The sequence below is a fragment of the Nycticebus coucang genome, chromosome 4 (assembly GCF_027406575.1).
Source record: "Nycticebus coucang isolate mNycCou1 chromosome 4, mNycCou1.pri, whole genome shotgun sequence".
In the NCBI taxonomy this organism is placed as follows: domain Eukaryota; kingdom Metazoa; phylum Chordata; class Mammalia; order Primates; family Lorisidae; genus Nycticebus; species Nycticebus coucang.
The window spans coordinates 112,066,690-112,091,709 of NC_069783.1; the positions used below are offsets into that span (position 1 = coordinate 112,066,690).

A 25,020-nucleotide genomic window follows, 5' to 3' on the forward strand; every position below is an offset into this window, starting at 1 on the left:
TGACAGGCCTGGATGAGGGAGAAATGCAGAGTAAGTTGCTCAGTAGATGCAGCCTTCCTTTCTTGGTGATGAAAATGTTTTAGACTTTAAAATATAGAGGTGATGGTGGTTGTATAACATTATAAATTTACTAAATGCTACTGAATTGTTCACTTTAAAAGACTATGTTATATGAATTTTTTCCTTTGTTTCATATTTTGTCCTTTTTAAAATTTTTTACCCTTTAAAAAATGTTTCCTTGCCCTTAATATCTGATACTATGGCAATTCCACATAATTTTTTCTTTTCTCTCTTTTTTTTTTTTTTTTGAGAAAGTCTCACTCTGTTGCCCCAGCTAGAGTGTCATCATTACAACTCACTACAATCTCAAATTTCTGGGCTCAAGTGATTCTCCAGCCTCAGCCCCCTGCGTAACTGGGACTAGAGGTCACACCACTATGCCCAGCTAAGTTTTTCTATTTTTAGCAGAAATTGGGTCTCACTTTTTCTCAGGTTGGTATTGCATTTCTGAGCTCAAGCAATCCTCCTGCCTCGGCCTCCCAAAATGCTAGGACTATGGGCCATGAGCCACCATGCCTAGCTAATTCACCTAAATTTTATTTTTTATTTTTTTTTTTTTTTGTTGTTATGGTTTTTGGCCGGGGCTGGGTTTGAACCCGCCACCTCCGGCATATGGGACCGGCACCCTACTCACTGAGCCACAAGCGCCGCCCTTCACCTAAATTTTAAATAAAAGAATACATAAGCATATTTATAAGTACACTTTCCAAATGCCACCCACATAATCAAGTGGAAAGGGGCTGGTCATGATGCTCATGCCTGTAATCCTAGCACTCTGGGAGGCTGAGGTGGGTGGATTGTCTGAGCTCAGGAGTTTGAGACAAGTCTGAGCAAGACCAAGACCTCCATCTCTACTAAAAACAGAAGTAGCCAGGATACTAGGGAGGCCGAGGCAGGAGGATCACTTGAGTCCAAGAGTTTGAGGTGAGCTATGACTCCATGACATTCAGAGTAAGACTCTGTCTCAAAAACAAAAAACAATCAAATGGAAAGTTCCTTATATAACATGTACCAGGGATTATATTCTTTAAGTACTAATCACACCAATTATATCTTGCTCTGGCTTCTTTTCACAGCTCTAGAGTACAAAGGGTCAAATGATGTAAACAAACTTTGGCAGAGAAATTTGCTTACCTATAGATAAAAAAGTTTTAGTCTCAAGAAAAAAGTCTGTTTTCTCTTATGTTGATGATTGGATCAACTCTAAATTGTATTGCAAGGTTATAGTCATTCATTATTCACTATCACTTTTGTAAGTTTTTTTTTACTTTTTTCCCCCAGATACCTCAGACAAATGGTAAATCTCTTCATGGTTGACTCTTACAAGTTTTAATTCAGACTTTAATTCTTCATATTCATGTTGCCTTTAATATTCATATAACGAATTAATTTTAACCAAGCCATTCAAAATTGCAGATAAATTCATCAATGAAACACTCACCTGAGCTGACTGCAGTTTGCATTAATCCCAACTTCTAAAAAACACCCAGATAGTGCATTTTCTCCAAATAAAACAGGTTTCAAAGTTGCTGATGAACACAAACCCCTTCCAGCTATAAAAAAAAAGATTATCCTCATATTATTTTTTTAAATAAAAGGTTTGCTTCAAAGTTTTTCTTTAAAAACAGAAAGGAAACAATAAGTAGAAATAAAGTTTCCAGTTTTCAAAAACTCTGATCATTGTTACTCTAATCTCTAATACTTTCAAAGTGGAACAAGGGCTCCTTTTAGTATCAGAATTCCTGGACCCTGATCGGTGGTTTATTCAGAACATGACATTGAAAACCTCTGGCAGGGCGGCACCTCTGGCTCAAAGGGGTAGGGCACCGACCCATATGCTGGAGGTGGCGGGTTCAAGTCCAGCCCCAGCCAAAAACTGCAAAAAAGAAAAAAAAAAAAAAGAAAACCTCTGGCAGATGTGGGTAATCACCCCTGATGGGAAGATCTGCCACACTTCAGCATGTAGTTCTGAATTCTCTGTATTCTCACAGAGAAAAACTACACCACCTGGTGCTACATCAGTTAGCACCACCTTGGGCTACAGGTGTCAGTGATAAGAAATACTCATGTTAATCTTAAATGTTACTAACAACCAGTATTTAGGGGTGAACAATATTAGCATTCCTTAAAACAGAAACTGCAGAAGCATGAAAAACAACCACTACTCTTATTTAGCAGGCTGTATCTCCCCACTAAATAAGCCATCAGGGCTTTCAAGTAGTTGTTCACTTGATTAGACACAAAATACAGGGAAATACTTTGAACTCCATTTTACCAGAGGACTAATCATAATGACCAAACCAGATTACCTGAATGCCAAAAGTGTAAAGTCGTAACATTATTCATTGCATTGGAATTTAGAACTCGTACAGGCTTGCTAAGTTGGTAACCTAGACAAATCCAACAAATGAGAATTAGCATCTTTCCTGCTATATTCTAACACAGCAAGTGCCATCTCATCAAATAAAATAAGGATTTCACCTTCATTCAATGTTTGTTTTCCTTTCTTAAACAAACTAGAACAGTCATGTAGTTTTTAAAATACATTTTAAAGGCCAGGCATGGTGGCTTACACCTGTAATCCCAGTACTCTGGGAAGTTGAAGGGGGTGGATTGCTTGAGCTCAGTAATTTGGAGACCAGCCTGACCAAGAGCGAGACCCCATCCCCAAAAACTAGCTGGGCGTTGTGGCAGGCACCTGTAGTCCCAGCTACAAGGGAGGCTGAGGCAGAAGGACTGCTTGAGTCCAGGAGTTTGAGGTTCCTGTGAGCTATGATGATGTCACAGCACCCTTTGAGGGTGACAAAGTAAGACTCTGTCTCAAAATATATATATATACATATATATACATTTTAACAATAGAATCTGAAAATTAAGAAGCAGGCATGAGTTAGTTTTGGATCTCTCATGCAAGAGACATATGAGCTGCTGAGCAGGCCAACTAATGAATACTTGCTTAATGATTAATATCACTTATCACAGGAGGCTGTAAGGAAACTTAAATCAAAGTAACCTTTCAATGGGACCATTTTCTAATAAAGCCACACAACCCCAAAGTTTGGTGTTAGGTCCTATTCCCATCTATCTCCTATTAATCCAACTTACTGTTTCCACCTTTTTATAATGAAAATGTTTGTATGCACAGAAAAATTGAAAGTAATATCATGAATACCAATATATACATACCTAAAATCAACAACTGTTAATATTTAGCCATATTTGCCTTATCTATATCCTTCAGGTTGTATCTTTTATCTTTTAAATGCTTAAGATCAGAAGTATTTCAGATTTTAGAATATTTGCAAATATATAACAAGATATCTTGGTGATGGGACCCAAGTCTAAACACAAAATTAATTTATGTTTCATACATACCATATAAACACACAGCATGAAGGTAATTTTATATGATATTTTCAATAATTTTGTGTATAGGGCGGCACCTGCGACTCAGTGAGTAGGGTACTGGCCCCATATACCAAAGGCAGCGGGTTCAAATCTGGCCCAGCCAAACTGCAATAAAAAAATAGCCTGGGCGGTGCCTGTGGCTCAAAGGAGTAGGGCGCCGGCTCCATATGCAGGAGGTGGTGGGTTCAAACCCAGCCCCGGCAAAAAAAAAACAGCCGGGCATTGTGGCGGGCACCTATAGTCCCAGCTTCTCAGGAGACTGAGGCAAGAGAATCGGGTAAGCCCAAGAGCTAGAGGTTGCTGTGAGCTATGATGCCACAGCACTCTGCCAAGGGTGACAATGTGAGACTCTGTCTCTAAAAGTAATAATAATATTAATAATTTGTGCATAAAATTTATAGATGAAATTGTGTCCACTGAACCATCAGAAAGCAAAATGTCAAGTGTGGAATTTTCCACTTGTGGCATCATGTAAGCACTCAAAAAGTTTCAGATTTTGAAGCGTTTTGAATTTCAAATTTTCAGATTAGAGATGGTCAAGCTGGATAGCATGTGTGTGTATGTATTTTTTGCAGGAACATTTGAAAATAAGCTGCAGATATCAGGTCACTTCATCTAAAAGCTCATCATGGGCTGGGCAAGGTGCTGCCTACCTATAATCTCAGCCCTCTGGGAAGCCAAGGTGGGTGGATTGCCTGAGCTGGGGAGTTCAAGACCAGCCTGAGCAAGAGCAAGACCCCCATCTCTAAAAATTAGCTGAGTGTTGTGGCAGGTACCTGTAGTCCAAGCTACTTGGGAGGCTGAGGCAAGAGAATCGCTTGAGCCCAAGAGTTTGAGGCTGCTGTGAGCTGTGATGCCAGGACACTCTTCCAAGGTTGACAAAGTGAGACTCTGTCTCAAAAAAAATAATAAAAGCTCCTTCAGGGCTGAGCTTCACATCTATAATTCCAGCACCATAGGAGGCCAAGGCAGGAAAATCACTTGAGCTCAGGAGTTCAACATCAGCCTGAGCAACATAGTGAGACCCCCATCTCTATAATAAATAGAAAAATTAGCTAGGCATGGTGGTCCCAGCTACTCAAAAAGCTGAGACAGAAGAATCATTTGAGCCCAGGAGTTTGAAGCTTCAGAGAGCTATGATGACACCACTGCACTGTAGCCCAGGCAGCAGAGCAAGATCCTATCTCAAAATTTTAAATTAAATTGAATTAAATCAAACTTCTATTATAGATCTCCTAAAATTAAGAATATTCTCCTATATAACCATGATATAAATATTTCTTCTAAGAAAATTAATAACAATTCTTTATAATATCTACTTCATATTTATACTTTCTCATGTCCCCAAAAATGTGTTTTAGAGCTGTTTTTGCAAACTAGGATCCAATCGAGTTTCATGCATCACTTCTGTATTTCCAACATCACTTCTGCTATTGCTGAACACCTAGCTGACATCCCAGCCCCTGAACTGTCTGTCCCTCCCCATGTGTATACATGCTCATGTCTACCTGCTTAGCTTCATCCAAGTTGATCTCAACTCGCACTATCTGCTTTTCAAGGAATAGTCTTCTCCACATGATCCCAAGACAGAAGGTCAGCAAGGGCAGAGACTCCCACTGGTTCACTGCTTTACCTCCCCCACTGAGCACAGAATCTAGTGCATTCTAGACACCCAACATAGTTCCATAATGACCAAAAGTTTGGCTGAGTGATCAGTTTTCCTCTCCTCTGAAGTTCTAGAGTACCTGTAATACCTTAAGTCCAGCATTTATTTATTCATTATTTTGAAATTTTATACTATTGCTTCCTGTAATGTGGTGCTGTCTTTCCAAGTAAGACATTTAATTCCCTGAAGATAGGGCTCATGTTGTACCTTCTTCCTAAAACCCTATCCTGCCTTGAAGAATGACAGATAGTCAGTGATTGCAGGTACAGGAGCTAGTTCACTGACTGGTCCACTCTAGCTCTTAACCAATCCATTCCCTTTTGGCCAAAGCTTCAAACATTTTTCACATATTCTGATGGTGTTTCTCAGAAACCCTACAAAAGCCCTAAAATTCCAGGAGCCTGAATTTAAAGCCAACAATCAATCCCCAAACTCCTTAGTAAGATTTTTTCTTTTCTTTTTTAAAAAATTTATCATTCAGGCCAGGCATGGTGGCTCACGCCTGTAATCCTCCCAGTAGTCTGGGAGGCCGAGGCAGGTAGATCACTTGAGCTCAGAAGTTAGAGAGCAGCCTGAGCGAGAGTGAGGCCCCGTCTCTAAAAATAGCCCAGCATTGTGGTGGGCGCCTATAGTCCCAGCTACTCAAGAGGCTAAAGCAAAAGGATCTCTTGAGCCCAAGAGTTTGAGGTTGCTATGAGCTATGATGCCACAGTACTCTACTGGGGGTAATGAAGTGAGACTGTGTCTCAAAAAAAAAAAAAAAAGCCTCAAGAGAAAGGATATTTTGCATCTGCAATACCTGTAACTATGTACAATACTCTACGTCAAAAAATTAAGTTGCCATTAGAAAAAGAATACCATATGAACAAAAGAAAACAAAGGTCCCAGTCACAAACTGAAGTTGGAAAGAGTTACTTGAAAACATCTCAAAAGTGCAGGAGTACTGAACTAAAACATATTAATAAGATGGATGATTAACACATACACATCTTACCTGGATTTCCAGATATTTCCTTTTCATTACCACTGTTATAACTTAAAAATTTTACTGTAAATCTCTGTGTCATTATTCCTAGAAACAAAACAAAATAAAAATAATGTGTACTATTTCACTAGAACAAGAAATTATCCCCTATGTTATTTTCTTTACCATAAAATTGCATTTTGATACACACAACACACACAAAAATACTATCTCTTTAATTAAATCATAAACACACATAAATAAATCTACATAGTTGTATATGCTATAATTATGAGAATCTTGAAGAAAGAAAAAAATAACTTTAAATGGAAATCATTCTTGTACCCTCATCAAAATTACCTTTCTGATGGATATTAATTTCTGCCCTGATAATTCTGACATTTATTTCACTGATTGTCTTATTATTCCATATGAAAATATAATGTTCTTCCACATTCACATTTCTGGAGGCTGATCCATTATTTAAAAGAATTTCTGCAAATACAAGAGTATGTTTATGAATGACAGACCCTCTTTAATCTCAAGTATATGCTGGGTGGCTCTCTCATCTTAGGTGGCCTTCCCTGTGCACCCCACCCTGGCCTTGCCCATCTCCAGTCCTTAACACAGCTCAAGGAAGCCTTCTCTGGTCCCACTAGGCCACATTGGCCACCTCCTCTACATCATCATGGTGTCCTGAATGAGATCTGCCCCTGTCCTCTTACTTCTGTATCCCCAGCTCATAGCTAGACACAGGGCACACACTTGTGAGATGAAAGATTACAGTGAGTCAGCTCCACATAAGTGAGGACCTGCTGCCTAGTTCCCTAATGTATTGCAGTAATGCCACTCATATTTGATGAAGTAATGAATAAATTTGAGAATTGTAACACATTAAAAAAAAATACAAATACCATCCTTCATTAAAAACATGCTGAGCATGGTGGCTCATGCCTATAATCCTAGGATCCTGGGAGGCCAAAGTGAGTGGATTGCCTGAGTTCAGGAGTTCGAGACCAGACTGAGCAAGAACAAGACACCTCCCTGCAACCCCATCTCTAAAAATAGCTGGGCACTGTGACAGGCACCTGTAGTCCCAACTGCTGGGAAGGCTGAGGCAAGGGCATTGCTTAAGCCCAAGAGTTGATGCCACAGCACTCTACCAAGGGTAACAAAGTGAGACTGTCTCAAAGAAAATAAAAACAAAAAGTCCTGGTAAGATCAGCCAAACTCTACATAACTTATTTGCAGTATCAAACTGGAAAGTTTAATTATCAAAAAAAGAAAAGCAAGAAGTGAAAATGTGCTTCTAAAGAATTCTTTATCTGGCTTGGCACAGTGGTTACAGCTCAGTGGTTACGTACACCAAGGCTGGCAAGTTCAAACCTGAACTGGGCCAGCTAAACAAAAACAACTGCAACAACAACAATAGCCGAGCATTGTGGCGGGCACCTATAGTCCCAGCTATTAGGGAGGCTGAGCCAAGAGAATCGCTTAAGCCTAAGAGTTTGAGGTTGCTGTGAGCTGTGACACCACAGCACTTTACCAAGGGTGACATAATGAGACTCTATCTCAAAAAAACAAAAAAATAATAATAATTCTTTATCTGACAAACATTTAAGAAAAGGTTCACGAGCAGTGGTTGTTCTTGGTTGGTAAGAAAAAGGGGAAAGGAAAAGGTCCACAGAACAAGGGACTATGGAACTCTTATAATCTGTGAAGTGAAGGAACTGGCTCAAGGTCAAGGGAAGACAGAAGAAGGAACAAAAGAAATGCTACTGGGCTCGGCGCCCATAGCTCAAACGGCTAAGGCATCAGCCACATACACCAGAGCTGGTGGGTTCGAATCCAGCCCAGGCCTGCCAAAGAACAATGACAACTACAATCAAAACATAGCCAAGAGTTGTGGTGGGCGTCTGTGGTCCCAGCTACTTGGGAGGCTGAGGCAAGAAAATCGCTTAAGCCCGGAGTTAGAGGTTGCTGTGAGCTGTGATGCCACGGCTCTCTACCCAGGGCAACAGCTTAAGGCTCTGTCTCAAAAAAAAAAAAAAATGCTACTGGGATATCTTTCTTACTGTTGTGAACTTCTTTAAATTATTTTTAAAAATGAATTTTATTCTGGAGCTGTATGTTACTTGTAAGAAACAACATATATATTTTTGTAGAAATCACATTAAGGGCAACCCCATCAGAACCCTTTCAATAGTATTGGGAGCTTTTCTATCCTCTAACAAACTATCACTCTGTCGTTTCAGAGAAAAAAAAAAAAGGGTAACATTAACTTACCTGCATTGGTGATGAATTTGTGTAGGTCAGTTGCTTCCTCATAGATTACTTTTGGTGTAACTGTGCCTAAAAAGACATGAATTAACTCCTGTAGGACCACATGGCCTACGATGATCACAATTACTCACTCAAAAGGAAAGCTTATCAACAAATACAGTAACTGCACCTGCTCTGTGTGCAACTACAAAACCTTCCCCACTCCACACACACCATCAGATGGGAATCCCACTCTTCTTAGTATCCACTTGTAACTATAAAGGAGAATCCCAAAATTTAGTGGTGATAATCTGGTATTTCATTCTCATATAAAAAAAAAATATGCAGTGCACTGGTGGTAAGAACGCAAAATGGTACAGCCACTGTAGAAAACAGTTTGGTAAGTCCTCGAAAAGTCATATTACCTGCTTCTCAAAGCTCAAAAAAAAAAAAAAAGAAAGAAAAAAAAGCCAATTACCACATGACATGATAATTCCAGTCCTAGCTGTCTGCACAAGAAAAATAGAAACATACAACCACACAAAAACTTAAACACAAGTGTTCACAGAAACATTATTTACAAGAGCCACAAAGTGAAAACAATCTACATGTCCATTAACTAATGAATGGACAAAAAACATGGTCTGTCCATACAATAGAATATGACTTTTTGGCATAAAAATGAAGTACTGACATGCTACAACATGAATGAACCTCAGAAACATCATGCAAAATGAAAGAAGTCAGACACAAAAGGCCACATTTTGTATGATTCCATTTATATGAAATATCTGGAAAAAGCAAATTTAAAGAGACAGAAAGCAGACTGGTGGTTGCTGGAGGAGGATGGTGAACACAAGGGTTTCTTTCTTAGGTGAATAAAACATACTTTGGACCTAGACAGGTGAGGACAGCATAACACTGTGAAAGTACTAAATGTCACTGAATTATACACTTTAAAATGGTGAATTTTATGTTATTTGAATTTTAATTCAGTATCAAAAAAAGAACTGATATGCAAGATGCTACCTCATAGAACTGATCTTTGTCCAAAGAAAATACCCTCCTCCATTGGCAGTTGAAATATTATTTACGCTGATCCAATAGAAGCGATTTATAATCTCATGAGATCAGAGTTTATCTTAGCGCTCGAATCTGTGGGAGGGTTTTGTTTTGTTTGTTTGTTTTGAAGAAATAGAACATACCTCCTTCTACAGAACCACTCTTTATTGTCACATTGATGATACCATCTCGTTCCTGGTATACTTCCAAATCAATAATGCATTTAACATCAAAATTATGAAGAAATGCCACTGGGGCATTCTGCATACACTGCCCAGCCAGGGACACCTAAGAGTGAGAGAAAAACCCAGCAGATTTATGCCCTGCCTTATATTCATAAATATAGATCAATGTCTCTTAAAATTATGCTTTTTACAGGCCTCCTCCTATTACTGGTTTAGTTTTAAGAATGGCTAGTTTTTTGACTAGTTGACAAACTTTAGTAAAACATCTAATCAAGGTCTGCAAACCACTGGGCAAGAAATAATAATAATAACAAAGAAAAATCCCTTGCCCTGCTCTGTTTACTTTGCAGAGACATGATTATAATCAACTTCATTTTCTTTCCTTCATCACAACCCGATTTTTTTTTTTTTTTGAGACAGAGTTTCACTATGTCGCCCTTGGTAGAGTGCGGTGGCATCCCAGCTCACAGCAACCTCCAACTCTTTGGGCTTAAACGATTCTCTTGCCTCAGCCTCCCAAGTAGCTGGGACCACAGGTGCCCGCTACAACGCCCGGCTATTTTTTTTTGTTGTTGCAATTGTCATTGATGTTTAGCTGGCCCGGGCCAGGTTGGAACCCGCCACCCTCTGTGCATGTGGTCGGCGCCATAACCACTGTGCTAAGCGTGCCGCCTCAACCAGATTTTTTTTAATAGCATGAAAACAGGGCGGCGCCTGTGGCTCAGTCGGTAGGGCGCCAGCCCCATATACCGAGGGTGGCGGGTTCAAACCCGGCCCTGGCCAAACTCCAACCAAAAAATAGCCAGGCGTTGTGGCGGGCGCCTGTAGTCCCAGCTGCTCGGGAGGCTGAGGCAAGAGAATCGCGTAAGCCCAACAGTTAGAGGTTGCTGTGAGCCGTGTGACGCCACGGCACTCTTCCGAGGGCGGTACAGTGAGACTCTGTCTCTACAAAAAAAAAAAAAAAATATTTCTCAAGTTTCAGTAATGTTATGTAAAAAGATATCTTTACAACTTGTAAGAAATTGGCTATTAAACTAACAGAAGTAGCCAAGGGTGGTGGCTCACACCTATAATCCTAGCACTCTGGGAGGCTGAAGTGGGTGGATTGCTCCAGCTCAGGAGTTTGAGACCAGTTTAAGCAAGAGCAAGACCCCATCTCTACCAAAAATAGGAAAAAACTAGCCCAGCATGGTGGTGCACATAATGGTAATACCAGCTACTCAGGAGGCCAAGGCAAGAGGATTGCTCAAGCCCATGAGTTTGAGGTTACTATGAACTAGAATGCCAGAGCACTGTATCCAGGGTGACAGAGTAAGACTGTCTCAATGCCACCCACATACACAGAGGCTGGCAGTTTCAAATCTTGCCTCGGAGAAAAATAAGCAACTTAGCGAGAGATTCTGAAGAGCAGTATGAGTCAAATTAATGACAGGATGGGAAAAATAAGAGAAGCATCTAGCATATTAAAGTTGAAATGATTACCTGTGGAATAGTAAAATACGCCTTATCTACAGTCATAATTGGATCTCCTTGTTTGTAACCAAAGTCTGCAAAATCTTTTGGATCAATATGCAAATATACGTCAAAGGAAGAGTCCTGTCTAGGGCTACTGTAAATCAAAAAGAAAGTCTGTCACTAATATTTTCACTTATCATCTGCTGGAACACAATTCTTCCTTTAGGTTTTTCTTTACTTTTTAAATTACAAAGACAAGAGATAGGCCAGGTGCAATGGCTCACAGGTACCACTCTGGGAGGACCAGGGTAGAGGATCGCTTGAGCTTAAGAGTTTGAGACCAGCCTGAGCAAAAGTGAGACCCCGTCTCCAAAAATAGCCAGGCGTTGTGGTGGGCCCCTGTAGTCCTAGCTACTTGGGAGGCTGAGACAAGAGAATTGCTTAAGCCCAGGAGTTGGAGGTTGCTGTGAGCTGTGACACCACAGCACTCTACCAAAGGCAACAAAGTGAGACTCTGTCTCAAAAAGAAAAAGAAAGGGCGGCGCCTGTGGCTCAGTGAGTAGGGCACCAGCCCCATATACCAGAGGTGGCAGGTTCAAACCCAGCCCCCGGCCAAAAATTGCAACAACAACAAAAAAAAAAAAGAAAGAAAGAAAGAAAGAAAAACAAAAAAAGAGAGGGATAGTTATAAATTTTCAATAACACAGAACTGTAAAATACAGAAAGTTAAAGTCCCTGTGAGCCCACCATTCCTCCTGCCCTAGAATAGCACTAGAACTGTTTATAGGATCAATTTATTTTCACCTCTTCATTTATAAAGTCTTAAGAATGTAAATAAAAGCTAATAATAATAATAATTTTCAATAACACCCAAGACTTTCAAATACTTAATACAAAATAAACCTGCTGACTAAAGTAAAAAACTGAATCCTTGGGCGGCGCCTGTGGGTCAGTTGGTAAGGCACCAGCCCCATATACCGAGGGTGGCAGGTTTAAACCCGGCCCCAGCTGAACTGCAACCAAAAAATAGCTGGGCGTTGTGGCGGGCGCCTGTAGTCCCAGCTGCTTGGGAGGCTGAGGCAAGAGAATCGCTTAAGCCCAGGAGTTGGAGGTTGCTGTGAGCTGTGTGATGCCATGGCACTCTACCAAGGGCCATAAAGTGAGACTCTGTCTCTACAAAAAAAACAAAACTGAATCCTTGTGGGGGGGGAATCTCTGGAGAAGGGTTGGGAAACATGTGAACAGCCTAACAGGGCCTACTGGGGTGTGGCCACCATCACTGGAAAACAATGCCCCCTCCCCGACAGCTGCTGGGACACTTACACAGACCCATGATAGAAGTAGCCAAGGAAGGGCGTGTTGGCAAGGGATGATTGCACACACAGGAAGGGAAACCAATCAGGGACATGGTCCATCCTCCGTACAGAGCAGAGGTGATCAAACAGAGGATTGACGTCTCCTCCAAACACACCAGAAAAACACGACTGTCTGAACAGTTCTGTTAACTCTGGTGAGCATTCCTGGAAAGCAAACAGACAGGAGTAGTGAGGGGACAGGGCTTCCATTGTGGCAGCGCTAAGATCCCCTGGCAGGTATGATGAACACTGAGGCCAGCAGGACCCTATTGAGTGAGAAAAAATACAATTTCCTCTCCATCTCAGTTAAAAGTGCTCTGTGCCACAAAAAGTACAGTAGTTCTAGAATTTTTTGTTTTTTTGATACAGTCTCAAGCTGTAGCCCTAGGTAGACTGCTGTGGCATCATAGCTCATAGCAACCTCCAACTCTTGGGCCCAAGTGATCCTCTTGCCTTAGTTTTTCTATTTTTAGTTGAGAGAGGGTCTCACTTTTGCTCAGGCTAGTCTCTAAATCCTGAGCTCAGGCAATCCACCCACCTTGGCCTCCCAGAATGCTAGGATTACAGGTATTAGCCACCTCGCCCAGCCAAAATACCCTGTTTCCCCGAAAATAAGACAGGGTCTTATTTTAAGGTGTGCTCCCAAATATGCGCTAGGTCTTATTTTCAGGGGACGTCTTATCTTTCCTGTAAGGTCTTATTTTCGGAGGATGTCTTATTTTTGGGGAAACAGGGTAGGAACACAGCTGTTTTAGAATTTCTTTAGTCAATTTCCTAAACAAGCCTCCAAGTTAGGAACTTCAAGCCTTCCAGGGAGCCACAGCATTACTAGGGACATGAGATATACCCTGTGAAAAAATAGAGGAAAAAATAGTACTGAAGAGACCCCAAATGGGGACTAAATCAGAGTAAACTTCCCTTTTTAATTGCTGTCACCATTCAAACCTCTGGCCCAGAAAAGCCTAAAGATGTTCAGAGTTAGGCACATAGTCCATACTCCACAGGAGCCTTAGAGGCCCTCATCATGTTACAACACAACCCAATTAACGTCAGCAAGAAGCAACTTCATTCATAAATCCATGTTTTCACCTGTATTCCTTGTTTCACAAAGGACAGAGGGGGCTCAAAGTTCAATTATGTCCTGAATCCCTTGTTTACTGAAGGTAGAAAAAGGATCTATTCTTTTAAACAAGAGCAATTCAAATTAAAAATAGATCATGCATAAAGTGATAAGGTGTGGTTTATGTGAAAATGTATTTTGACATTTCCATTGATATCTAAATGAGATTTATGATGTGCTTTAGTTTTGTTTTGTTTTTTCAGACAGATTCTCACTATGTCACCCTCGGTAGACTGCCTTGGTGTCACAGCTCAAAGCAACCTCAAACTCGTGGGCTTAAGTGATTCTCTTGCCTCAGCCTCCCAGATAGCTGGGACTACAGGCACCCACCACAACGGCCGGCTATTTTTTTGTTGCAGTTGTCATTGTTATTTAGCTGGATGGGTCCAGGTTCGAACCCGCCAGCCTCAGGATATGTGGCTGGCACTGTAACCACTGTGCTATGGGCGCCAAGCCAGTGTGTTTTAGTTTTTAATTAAATATAATCGTTACATATTAAGTATAATTTTTAGGATAAGAATTACAATATTAATGCAGACTCTAAACTTTCCTTTTCTGTATTTTAAAAACAAGCATGGCAGCATACTTAAAAATTTGCTAAGAGTGTGGATCTTATGTTTTAGTGCTTTAACTACAACAAGAAACAAAAGAAAACAACCCTGGGCGGTGCCTGTGGCTCAAGGAGCAGGGTGCCGGCCCCATATGCCAGAGGTGGTAGGTTCAAACCCAGCCCCAGCCATTAAAAAAAAAAGAAAACAACAACTCCAAAACCCAAAAGTGGGTAGAAGGAAGGAGCAATGGAAAGCGCAGAGTATTGATGGTGATGATGGCTGAGTCTGTACTTACCTCTAAACGTATCAAGTTGTGTATCTTAAATACTTACAGTTTCTTGTACATTAATCACACCTCAATAAAGTGGTTTTAAACAAATAAATTTCCATTTCCCAAGAAGGGGAGGAAAAAACCAAGCCAAACATAATTGCACTCATCTAAAAATGGGAGTAACTTGGGTACTAGTGAATGTTCTTTTGCATTTCTCATTTTTAAATCTAAATAACAATTGAAATAGACATTTGACCTGTGATTAGGTAATCATTTGTAAGACATGACACCAGAAGCACAAATTAAAAAAGAAAAATTTAGCTAAACTTCACCAAATGTGGTTCAAAGGACACCAACAAGAAAGTAAACAACCTGCACAATGAGAGAATTTTTTTATAAATAATATATTTGAGGCGGCGCCTGTGGCTCAGTGAGTAGGGCGCCGGCCCCATATGCCGAGGGTGGCAGGTTCAAACCCAGCCCCGGCCAAACTGCAACAGAAAAATAGCCGGGCGTTGTGGCGGGCGCCTGTAGTCCCAGCTGCTCGGGAGGCTGAGGCAAGAGAATTGCGTAAGCCCAAGAGTTAGAGGTTGCTGTGAGCCGTATGACGCCATGGCACTCTATCCGAGGGCAATACAGTGAGACTCTGTCTCTACAAAAAAAATAAAATATATATTTGATAAGAGACTGGGATCCAGAATGTATAACGAACTCATAATTTAATAAAAAGACAAGCCAATTTATACATGGGTAGAGAATCTGAATAGACATTTTTCCAAAAAGGATACACAAATATCTAATAAGCACATGAAAAGATCTTCAACATCATTTGCCATTATTGAAATGCAAATCAGAATCACAATGAAATCTCAGTTCACATCTACTAGAATGGCTATCATCAAAAAGACAAATAGTGACAAGTGTTGGAAGGATTTAGAAAAATTGCAACCCACATATGTTGCTAGTGGGTATGTAAAATGGTTTGGCTGCTTTGGAAAATCATTCTTCAAAAGGTTAAACATACAGTAACAATATAACCCAGTAATTCCTCTCCTAGCTGTATACCCAAGAGAAATGAAAACACATATTCACATGAAAACTTGTACACAACGTTCATGGCAGTATTATTCATAATAGCCAAAAAAAAGAAACAACCCAAATGTCCATCCACTGATAAATGGATAAGAAATATGTGATATATTCAAACAATGGAATATGATTCAGCCATTAAAAAAACAATGAAGGCAGCTCCTGTAACTCAGTGAGTGGGGTGCCGGGCACATATACTGAGGCTGGAGGGTTTGAACCCAGCCTGGGCCAGCTAAACAACGATGACAACTGCAACCAAAAAATAGCCAGGCGTTGTGGCGGGTGCCTGTAGTCCTAACTACTCGGGAGGCTGAGGCAAGAGACACGCTTAAGCCCAAGAGTTTGAGGTTGCTGTGAGCTGTGAAGCCACAGCACTCTACCGAGGATGACATAGTGAGACTCTGTCTCAAAAAACAAAAAAAAAAAATGAAATATAAATAGATGCTATACTGTGAATGAACCTTAAAAGCATCTTACTAAGTGACTAAGTGAAGGAAGCCAGTCACTGAAAACCATGTGTTGTAGGATTCCCTGCATTTATAATGTCCAGAATAGGCAAATCCATAGGGACAGAAGAGTAGGCAAAGAGCAAATTAATGATGGAGGGAGATAGGAGTGACTGCAAATGGGCGCAAGGTTTCTTTCCAAGGAGGTGGAAATGCTCTACAATTAGATATGGTGATGGTTGTACAATTCTATAAATCTACTAAAAATTAGTGAAAACTATACTTGCTTTCCTTTTTCTATTTTCTTAAAAGATTCTAAATAAATATTAAGCCAGGCACACATCTGTAATCCCAGCAATTTGAGAGCCCAAGGCAGAAGGACTACTTGAGGCTGGGATTCGAGAACAACACAGTGAGACCCCATCTCTGTAAAAAATAAAAAAATAAGCCAGGGTTGGGGACACGCACCTGTAGTCCCAGCTACTGGAGAGGCTGAAGCGGAAGAACTCCTATAACCTGCTTTTGAGGTTACAGTTCACTATGATCAGGATGCTGCACTCCAGCCTAGGCAAGACCCTCTCTCTAAAAGAAATAATGAATAAGGGGTGGCGCCCATAGCTCAGTGGGTAGGGCACTGGCCACATACACCCAGGCTGGCGGGTTCAAACCCACATGGGCCAGCTAAACAACAATGATGACAACTGCAACCAAAATATTTAGCTGGGTGTTGTGGTGGATACCGGTAGTCCCAGCTACTCAGGAGGCTGAGGCAAGAGAATGGCCTAAGCCCAAAAGTTGGAGGTTGCTATAAACTGTGACGCCACGGCACTCTACCAAGGGCAACACAGTGAGATTCTGTCTCAAAAATAAATAAATAAAAGAAATAATGAATAAATAAATAAATTTAAAACCAACCAGGTCGGCCAGGCACAGTGGCACACGCCTATAATCCCAGCATTCTGGGAGGCCAAGGCAGGTGGATTGCTTGAGCTCAGGAGTTCTCGGCCAGCCTGAGCAAGAGCAAGACCCTGTCTCTAAAAAATAGCCAGGCATTATGGCAGGTGCCTGTTGCCCCAGCTACTAGGGAGGCTGAGGCAAAACAATCACTTGAGCCCAAGAGCTTGAGGTTGCTGTGAGCTATGACACCATGGCACTCAACCCTAGGGCAAATGAATGAGACTCTGTCTCAAAAAAAAAGAAGAGGAAAGAAGAGAAGAGGAGAGGAAAGGGGAGGGGAGGAAGGGAAGACCAACTGCTCAGTATGGTCTTCACAATAACACAATAATGATGTTATCCAAAGAGATACACTTTTTTTCTTCTATAAACTAAACCAACAATGCTACATAACAAAATACTCAAATTTTGTTTGTTTGTTTGTTTGTTTGTTTGCTGGAGACAGAGTCTCACTAAGAAAATACTCAATTTGAAAATAATTTGCGATAGGAAATATCTGTTTTGGAAGACCACCCACGAAAAAGCTGTTAGTGGGGAACTGTTGGTTTTCCTCATAAACTATCAGATGGTGTTACTTCTACGCCCAATAATCAGAAAGAACGCACCTTCAGCGGCACCTGTGGCTCAGTGAGTAGGGCGCCAGCCCCATATACCGAGGGTGGTGGGTTCGAACCCGGCCCCAGCCAAACTGCAACAAAAAAATAGCTGGGCATTGTCCCAGGCACCTGTAGTCCCAGCTACTCGGGATTTTGAGGCAAGAGAGTCACCTATGCCCAAGAGCTGGAGGTTGTTGTAAGCTGTGACGCTACGGCACTTTACCGAGGGTGACAAAGTGAGATTCTGTCTCTAAAAAAAAAAAAAGAAGAAGAAGAAAGAACGCACCTGATCACAACAGCAGCAAATATCACAGGCCCCGGCTGTTAAATTACAAGGACAAGGACCAAGAGGCTGATATACCTGGTTAGGAATAACAGTCACATTCTCTGGAAAATACAACAGAAAAGTTCAGCTATGAAACACTGTGACAAAGCACCGCCACATTTTTCACATTCAAAAAAGCTGAATCATCATGTTTTATAAATCATCATTACCAAATATTCCACATTAAGGAATGCCTGAAATAAGCTATGCATTAAAATTATTTGAGGCTTGCACCTGGTAGTCCAACAAAAACCCAAATATAAGAAAATATGCTAGTTACAATGAACCAAAGAAGTTAGTTGATTTTGAAGATAATCGGCTAAAAGTTACATGTTAAGATAAATATAATGCACTGATTTTTATTTTTTTATTTTTTGAGACAGAGTCTTACTATGTCACCCTCGGCAGAGTGCCGTAGCGTCACAGCTCACAGCAACCTCCAACTCTTGGGTTCAAGCAATTCTCTTGCCTCAGCCTCCCGAGTAGCTGGGACTATAGGCACCCACCACAAGGCCCAGCTATTTTTTGGTTGTTGTAGTTGTCATTGTTGTTTAGCAGGCCCGGGCCAGGTTCGAACCCATCAGCCCCGGTGTATGTGGCTGGTGCCCTAACCATTGAGCCATGCATGCCAAGCCAAAAGATCATATTTAATTATGCTGCATGCTGGACCTCAAGACCCCTGACTCACTGTTGTAAATCCAACTCTTCTCACCATTATTCTGTCTCAAATATTCGGGAAATTAACTAAATCCAAGGGAGAACCCTGAGGCAATTTTAGCTCATGATAAATCAACTCTCCGCAGCGAATTCAGAGGTCCTTCCAGTTCATTCTCCACACTCACTCATAGAGATCTTTCTAAAATTACAAATGAAACTGCACTGCTGGCCAGGCAAGGTGGCTCACGCCTGTAATCCCAGCACTTGGGAGACCGAGGAGGGTGGACTACCTGAGCTCACAGATTCAAGACCAGCCTAAGCAAGAGCAAGACCTCATCTCTAAAAAATAGCCGGGTGTTGTGGCAGCCACTACAGTCCCAGCTACTTGGGAGGCTGAGGCAAGAGAATCACTTGAGTCCAAGAGTTTGAGGTTGCTTGAGCTATGACACCCCAGGACTTTACCAACAGCAACAAAGCAAAACTCTCCAAAAAAAAAAAAAAAAAAAGCTCAGAGCCCATAGTTCAGTGGTTAGGGAGCTGGCAACATACCAGAGTTGGCAGGTTCGAACCCAGCCCAGGCCTGCTAAACAACAATGACAAATGCAACAAAAAAATAGCCAGGCAGCCAAGTGCCTTTAGTCCCAACTACTTGGGAAGCTGAGGCAAAAGAATCGCTTAAGCCCAAGAATTTGAGGTTGCTGTGAGCTGTGACTCCACAGCACACTACCCAGGGCGATATAGTAAGACTCTGTCTCAAAAAAAAAAAAAACCCACAATTTTGAAATCTTTAAGTAATACATGTGCATGTTTCTGAAAAATAAAAAAGATATTAAAAAAAAGAAGGCTCAGCGCCTATAGGTCAAGCTGCTAAGGCGCCAGCTACATATACCAGAGCTGGTGGGTTCAAATCCAGCCTGGGCCTGCCAAACAACAATGACAACTACAACCAAAAAATAGCTGGGTGTTGTGGCGGGCACCTGTAGTCCCAGCTACTTGGGAGGCTGAGGCAAGAGAATCGTTTAAGCCCAGGAGTTGGAGGTTGCTGCGAGCTGTGACACCATGGCACTCTACCCAGGGTGACAGCGTGAGGCTCTGTCTCAAAAAATAAAATAAGAAGTAAAAGTTCACTCTCATCCCTTTAGTGTTTTCACATCACTCTCAAACTATTGCACACTGTTAGCTTTTAGAATATCCTTCCAGAATTTCTTTATGCAAATATAAATGTTTCCATTTCTATGTCCTTTCTGACAAAAGATGGCATACTCTATGTACCCACTTGTTTTTGCACTTAACCATTTATCTTGGAGATCTCCCATGCAAGTGCACTAAGGGCACAGTAGGCTGCTAAAGCACTATCACTACTCATCTCATCCTCCTAAACTTCCAGAAGCACTAGGAGACCACAGTTAGGGCATATGATAAGTGAGGTGGTAGGTCCAGCGAGGTGGCTCACACCTGTAATCCTAGCACTCTGGGAGGCCCAGGTGGGTGGATAGCCTGAGCTCATGGGTACAAGACCAGCCTGAGCAAAAATCGAGGCCCCATATCTACTAAAAATAGAAAAACTGAGGCAAGAGGATCACTTGAGCCCAGGTTGGAGGTTGTTGCTCTGAGACATGATGCCATGGTACTCCAACCAGGGTGACAGCTTGAGACTGTCTCAAAAAAAAAAAAGGCTGGGCGTGTTGGCTCACACCTGTAGTCCTAGCACTCTGGGAAGCAGAGGTTGGTGGATTGCTTGAGCTCAGGACTTCAAGATCAGCCTAAGCAAGAGTGAGACCCTGTCTCCACTAAAAATATGGCAATAGTCTCAAATACTCAGGAAGCTGAGGCAAGAGGATCACTTGAGCCCAAGGCTTTGAGGTTACTGTGAGCAATAATACCACAGCACTCTACTCAAGGTGATAGAATGACATTCTGTTTCAAAATAATAATAAGAAGAAGAAAAAGAAGAAGGCTTACAAAGATGCAAACAGTAAAGATAAAATAAAAATTAAATAGTAAAAAACAGTATGGTGCCCCATGATTGCATTAATGTACACAGCTATGATTTAATAATAAATAATTTTTTTTTTTTTTTTTTTTTTTTGTAGAGACAGGGTCTCACTTTATGGCCCTCGGTAGAGTGCCGTGGCCTCACACGGCTCACAGCAACCTCTAATTCTTGGGTTTACGTGATTCTCTTGCCTCAGCCTCCCTAGTAGCTGGGACTACAGGCGCCCGCCACAACGCCCGGTTATTTTTCTGTTGCAGTTTGGCCGGGGCTGGGTCCGAACTGCCACCCTCGGTATATGGGGCCCGCGCCCTACTCACTGATCCCTGGCGCCTGTGGCTCAGTGAGTAGGGCGCCGGCCCTCTATGCCGAGGGTGGCGGTTTGGACCCAGCCTCGCCAAACTGCAACACAAAAATAACCGGGCATTGTGGCGGGCGCCTGTAGTCCCAGCTACTCGGGAGGCTGAGGCAAGAGAATCACGTAAACCCAAGAATTAGAGGTTGCTGTGAGCCGTGTGAGGCCATGGCACTCTACCCGAGGGCGGTACAGTGAGACTCTGTCTCTACCAAAAATAAATAAATAGTAAAAAAACACTTTTATAATAAAAAAAGGGAAAATAAGTTTATGGCGGCAAGACAGACTCAAGAGTGAAGGTAAATACACTTTATCGACTGCATGGTACATACTTATGATCAAACAGGTAAGTGTGCCATGAATGTTTAGACAGTCAAAGACTACTTGCCTGAGACATTATGGGTCAGAGAAGAGTTGGCATAAATTTCCACTTGAATGAGTAGATGTGCTAAACAGGATGAATTGTGAGATGCTGAAACCAGAAGAGTTTGGAGAACACACAGGGAGTCTGGGAAAGAATCTGTCTCATTAGAGGAACACCATTCTAGATCCTTCAGCCTTACTGTCACTTCCAGCACATTCTGAAAGGACAAGGTTTCTGTACTTTTAAAGTGACTCAAAATAGCAATTATAAGAACACACAATGGAAAACACAATAAAATTATATATAAGCCTCAGTTCACTTTATAAAAGGAGACTGTATACAAAGATGACAGAGTTATCTTCATTTACACCCCATAAATCTGGTAAGATATAAGTCGTGATTCCTAATTCCTTTGTTTAACAAAAAACAAACTTTTAGATACTTACAGAAAGCTAGACCCAGGTCTGACAGATTAATTTAGTTTGTCTGGCATACAAAAAGTCAATGAAAACAATCTCCAGTTTATCTCAGAATGACTTTGAATGCGTAAATGCTCATTCCTAGGGTGTAAGCAGAATCAATCTTTCTCATCCTTTTATTTCCAGAGTTAATGTCTTGCACATATAGCACTCAATAACACTTATTAAGTAGAAGATATTTAATCTCTCTAGGATTAAGTGTCTTTACACATAAGCTTAGAGTTGGGCAAGGTCAGTGGTTATGAAGCTTTTCTGGTAATACAATGCAAGCTGACAGCCCTCTTATCAGAAAAATGCACATACACACAGAATTTTACACACAATGTCATAAGATTCGCAGACCCCTTGAAATGCACACAAGGACCCCTGAACTCCCAAAGCAGGATAGGTTCTTAGAGATCCTACAGCCCACAATTTCATGACACTTCTGAGCAAGGAGAAAGTGATATCTTGTCAAATTACAACAGCACTGCAGAAATCCTAGATGTGGGGCTCTACACGGGTTACAGAGAAAAATTTACCTGTGGTCCTACTGCACTGGGGGTCACAGTCACACTCCAGTCTTCTGCCTCATTGCTCAGCACACCACAAGTTGGAACTGGCAAGATTCCTAAAGAATAGAAGACAACGCAAGGCACTATTGCCCAGCAGCCAGCGGGTTGCGCTAGAAGGAGACTGCTTTATCTCTTTACAAGCTGTGTGACACTGGGCAAGGGACAACGTCAGTTTTTCTATATACTATTATAGAAAAATAGTATATAGAAAATACTATATACTATTATAGTATATTACTATTCCTATTAAGAAAAGGAGATACCTAACTTGGGCTTCTGGGTCGTGCCTGTGGCTCAAAGAGTCGGGCGCTGGCCCCATATACCGGGGGTGGAGAGCCCGGCCCCGGCCAAAACTGCGAACTTGGGCGTCTGTCGTCTTTGGTGTGCAGCAACCCCCCTCCTTCCTCCCCGTTCCGACTTTGCAGAGGATGGGGGTGGGAGCAGAGTACCCCACTTCGCTAGGCTCGGGGGCGGCCTCGATCTGACCCAACCCCCGCCCTCCCCATCAGGAGGGCCGGACTCTTTACCCTCCTCGTCCTGCAGCACAGCCAGGGACACAGTCACACCTTCGGTGTCTCCGACCAGAGACGCGCTGACTACAGGGCTGGACATTCGGATGAAAGAAGGGATGAAAACTAGGCGGGAAGGAAGGAGACAGGGAGGAGTTAACAGTTGAAGAGTCAGTGCCTAAGGTGTGTGTGGCGGCCTTCTGGGGCGGTTCTGACTTCCGGAGTTCCCGGAGGAGCCCCCAGTCTGATCCTTTAAACATGTGGTCCCCTCAGCCCCAGCCCCTGCAGGTCCCTGCCCGGCCGTACACACCCAAGTCCCCTCGCAGCGGCCTCAGGACGTTCTGCAAAAGGAGGAGCCCCAAAAGGAGAGTGCCCGGCGGCGGAAAGACCATGCTTGGGCCTCGCGGGCCGGGTACTGCAAGTCCGCGCCAGCCTAAGAAGCCCGGAAAGGACAACACGCGAAAACGCTGCCACAGCAGCCCCGCCGCCGCCGCCGCCATCTTGTCAAACGAAAGCCGGGAACTATGGCAACCACCACTAGGCTGTTGGCCAGAGGGAGCAGCGCGTTGTGATTGGCCAGTAATAAGAGGGCCCGCCCCGGCCCGGGCCGAAGCGTCCCGGCCCCGCCCACAAGGCCTTGCTCCTTTGCGGCTTTACTCGCCACCTGTAAGAAGAATTTTGACCCAGGCGTGGCGGCTTACACTTGCAATCCCAGCACTCCGGGAGGCTGTAGGCGGGCGGATCGCCTGAGCTCACGAGTTTAGGACCAACCTGAGCTAGATACTGCGAGACCCCCCCATCTCTAATAAAAAATAACTGGGTGTTATGGCGGGCACCTGAATCCCAGCTACTGGGGAGGCTGAGGCAAGAAAATCGCTTGAACCCAGGAGTCTGAAGTTGCTGTGAGTTATGATGCCAAAGCACTCTACCGAGGGCGACAAAATGAGACTGTCTCAAAGAAAAAAAAATCTTGAAAAGGTAGGAATCCTTGTCCAATTCAAAAATTGGAGTTTTCCCTAACCTGGGAGTTAATGCAGCTACACTGCAAGGGTGAGGATTTAAGCACTGGCTTTTTAACGAAAAGGGTAGGATTTGCTCCTTAATAAACTTGATTTTTATGGGGATTTTTTTATTTGGGGAGACAAAAGGGGGATGAGGCTGCAGTACTGTGATTATGTGGCCCTGTTGAATTGCTTTTATTATCATTCTCCCGATTTTTTTGAATAGTTTTCTTCACCACACTGAGTTGTCAGCACCCTGAAAGCAGATCCGATCAAAGAACACACAAGATTTTGCCTAGCTATAGGGCAGATGGTAAAGTATCAGAATTCAGCCTGGGAAAAAGTTTTTATTTTCTCATGTCAATAGCCTCAGAGCATTTCAAGCATTGTTATAGCCTGGGACTGGAGTTGATGTCCAGAGTCAGACTGCCTAATATGGGATTTTTTACCTTCTTCCACAGATACTCTCTAGCTATTAAGTGACATCTCTAGCTATTAAGTCACTTAACCTCTCTAGGCTTCAGTTTCCTCATTTATATAAAAAGTATAGTCCTTCCCTCAAAAGATTGTGTGAGGACTAAGTGAGGTAACATATCTAACGAGGTCAGACCAATGCCTGGTATACAATAAGCACTCAGTTAATGCTCACTCATTTTTTTAGTTACGGTGTGTCCTTCAGCTGAGAGAATCCATGTATGGTGTTCATACAAATCCACATGTGGTGTTGGCTCACAAACAAATGCCAAATAAAGGTTTGCCATTATTAGTCTTACCATTAAATTATATTATTAATTGATTAGCAAAACTACTATTATGAAAGGTTTCTGAAAGTTGAGTATAACAACTTTACGTAGGGTGTTATCTTTTCCCTACACTCTTGAAAAATTTCGGGTTGCTCCAGTTGTAACATTAGCATGAAACATTTCCCTGCATCTCAGCTGCTCTCTGGGAAACTGCAAAGTGTTTACCTCTCTCGATATCTGGGAATAAAGCCTAGGAGAACGTTATTAAGAGGAAAGTTGTCACTTACATATTTCTGTTATTCTCCATTTATTTTGGCGGAATGAATCTACAAATAGAGTCAGCAGGGCCAAACCATAAAGCTTGGGAGGTAAATCTTCCAGAAAGAAACATTTCTATGAATAAGTAACCATGACCATTTGTATTCCTCTCTCCACATTATTTCACACACACTCACTCCTCACTATAAACAATACACATAGGGCAGCACCTGTGGCTAAAAGGAGTAGGGCACTGGCACCATATACTGGAGGTGGTGGGTTCAAACCCGGCCCCAGCCAAAAGCTGCAAAAAAAAAATGCACATAAAGCCCAGTGCA

The 25,020-nt window shown here is 42.2% G+C and overlaps 1 protein-coding gene across 2 annotated transcripts in view; it reads right to left on the reverse strand.

The window, feature by feature from the left end:
• Nucleotides 1–23,170, reverse strand: part of TCTN2 (tectonic family member 2) — a 32,352-nt gene extending 9,182 nt beyond the window's left edge. The window contains exons 1-13 of one of the 2 annotated variants that reach the window (XM_053588401.1): nucleotides 22,991–23,170; nucleotides 22,699–22,806; nucleotides 22,139–22,227; nucleotides 21,163–21,355; nucleotides 17,731–17,831; nucleotides 12,386–12,582; nucleotides 11,090–11,216; nucleotides 9,566–9,710; nucleotides 8,385–8,450; nucleotides 6,459–6,593; nucleotides 6,129–6,206; nucleotides 2,370–2,450; nucleotides 1,502–1,613 (exon numbers count right to left, since the gene is read on the reverse strand). In XM_053588401.1, the coding sequence (XP_053444376.1) occupies nucleotides 1,502–1,613; nucleotides 2,370–2,450; nucleotides 6,129–6,206; nucleotides 6,459–6,593; nucleotides 8,385–8,450; nucleotides 9,566–9,710; nucleotides 11,090–11,216; nucleotides 12,386–12,582; nucleotides 17,731–17,831; nucleotides 21,163–21,355; nucleotides 22,139–22,227; nucleotides 22,699–22,806; nucleotides 22,991–23,072 (1,514 nt within the window). In that variant the 5' untranslated portion in view covers nucleotides 23,073–23,170. The remainder of the gene's footprint in view (nucleotides 1–1,501; nucleotides 1,614–2,369; nucleotides 2,451–6,128; nucleotides 6,207–6,458; nucleotides 6,594–8,384; nucleotides 8,451–9,565; nucleotides 9,711–11,089; nucleotides 11,217–12,385; nucleotides 12,583–17,730; nucleotides 17,832–21,162; nucleotides 21,356–22,138; nucleotides 22,228–22,698; nucleotides 22,807–22,990) is intronic. The other variant, XM_053588402.1, reaches the window with a different exon arrangement.
• Nucleotides 23,171–25,020: the final 1,850 nt, after the last annotated feature.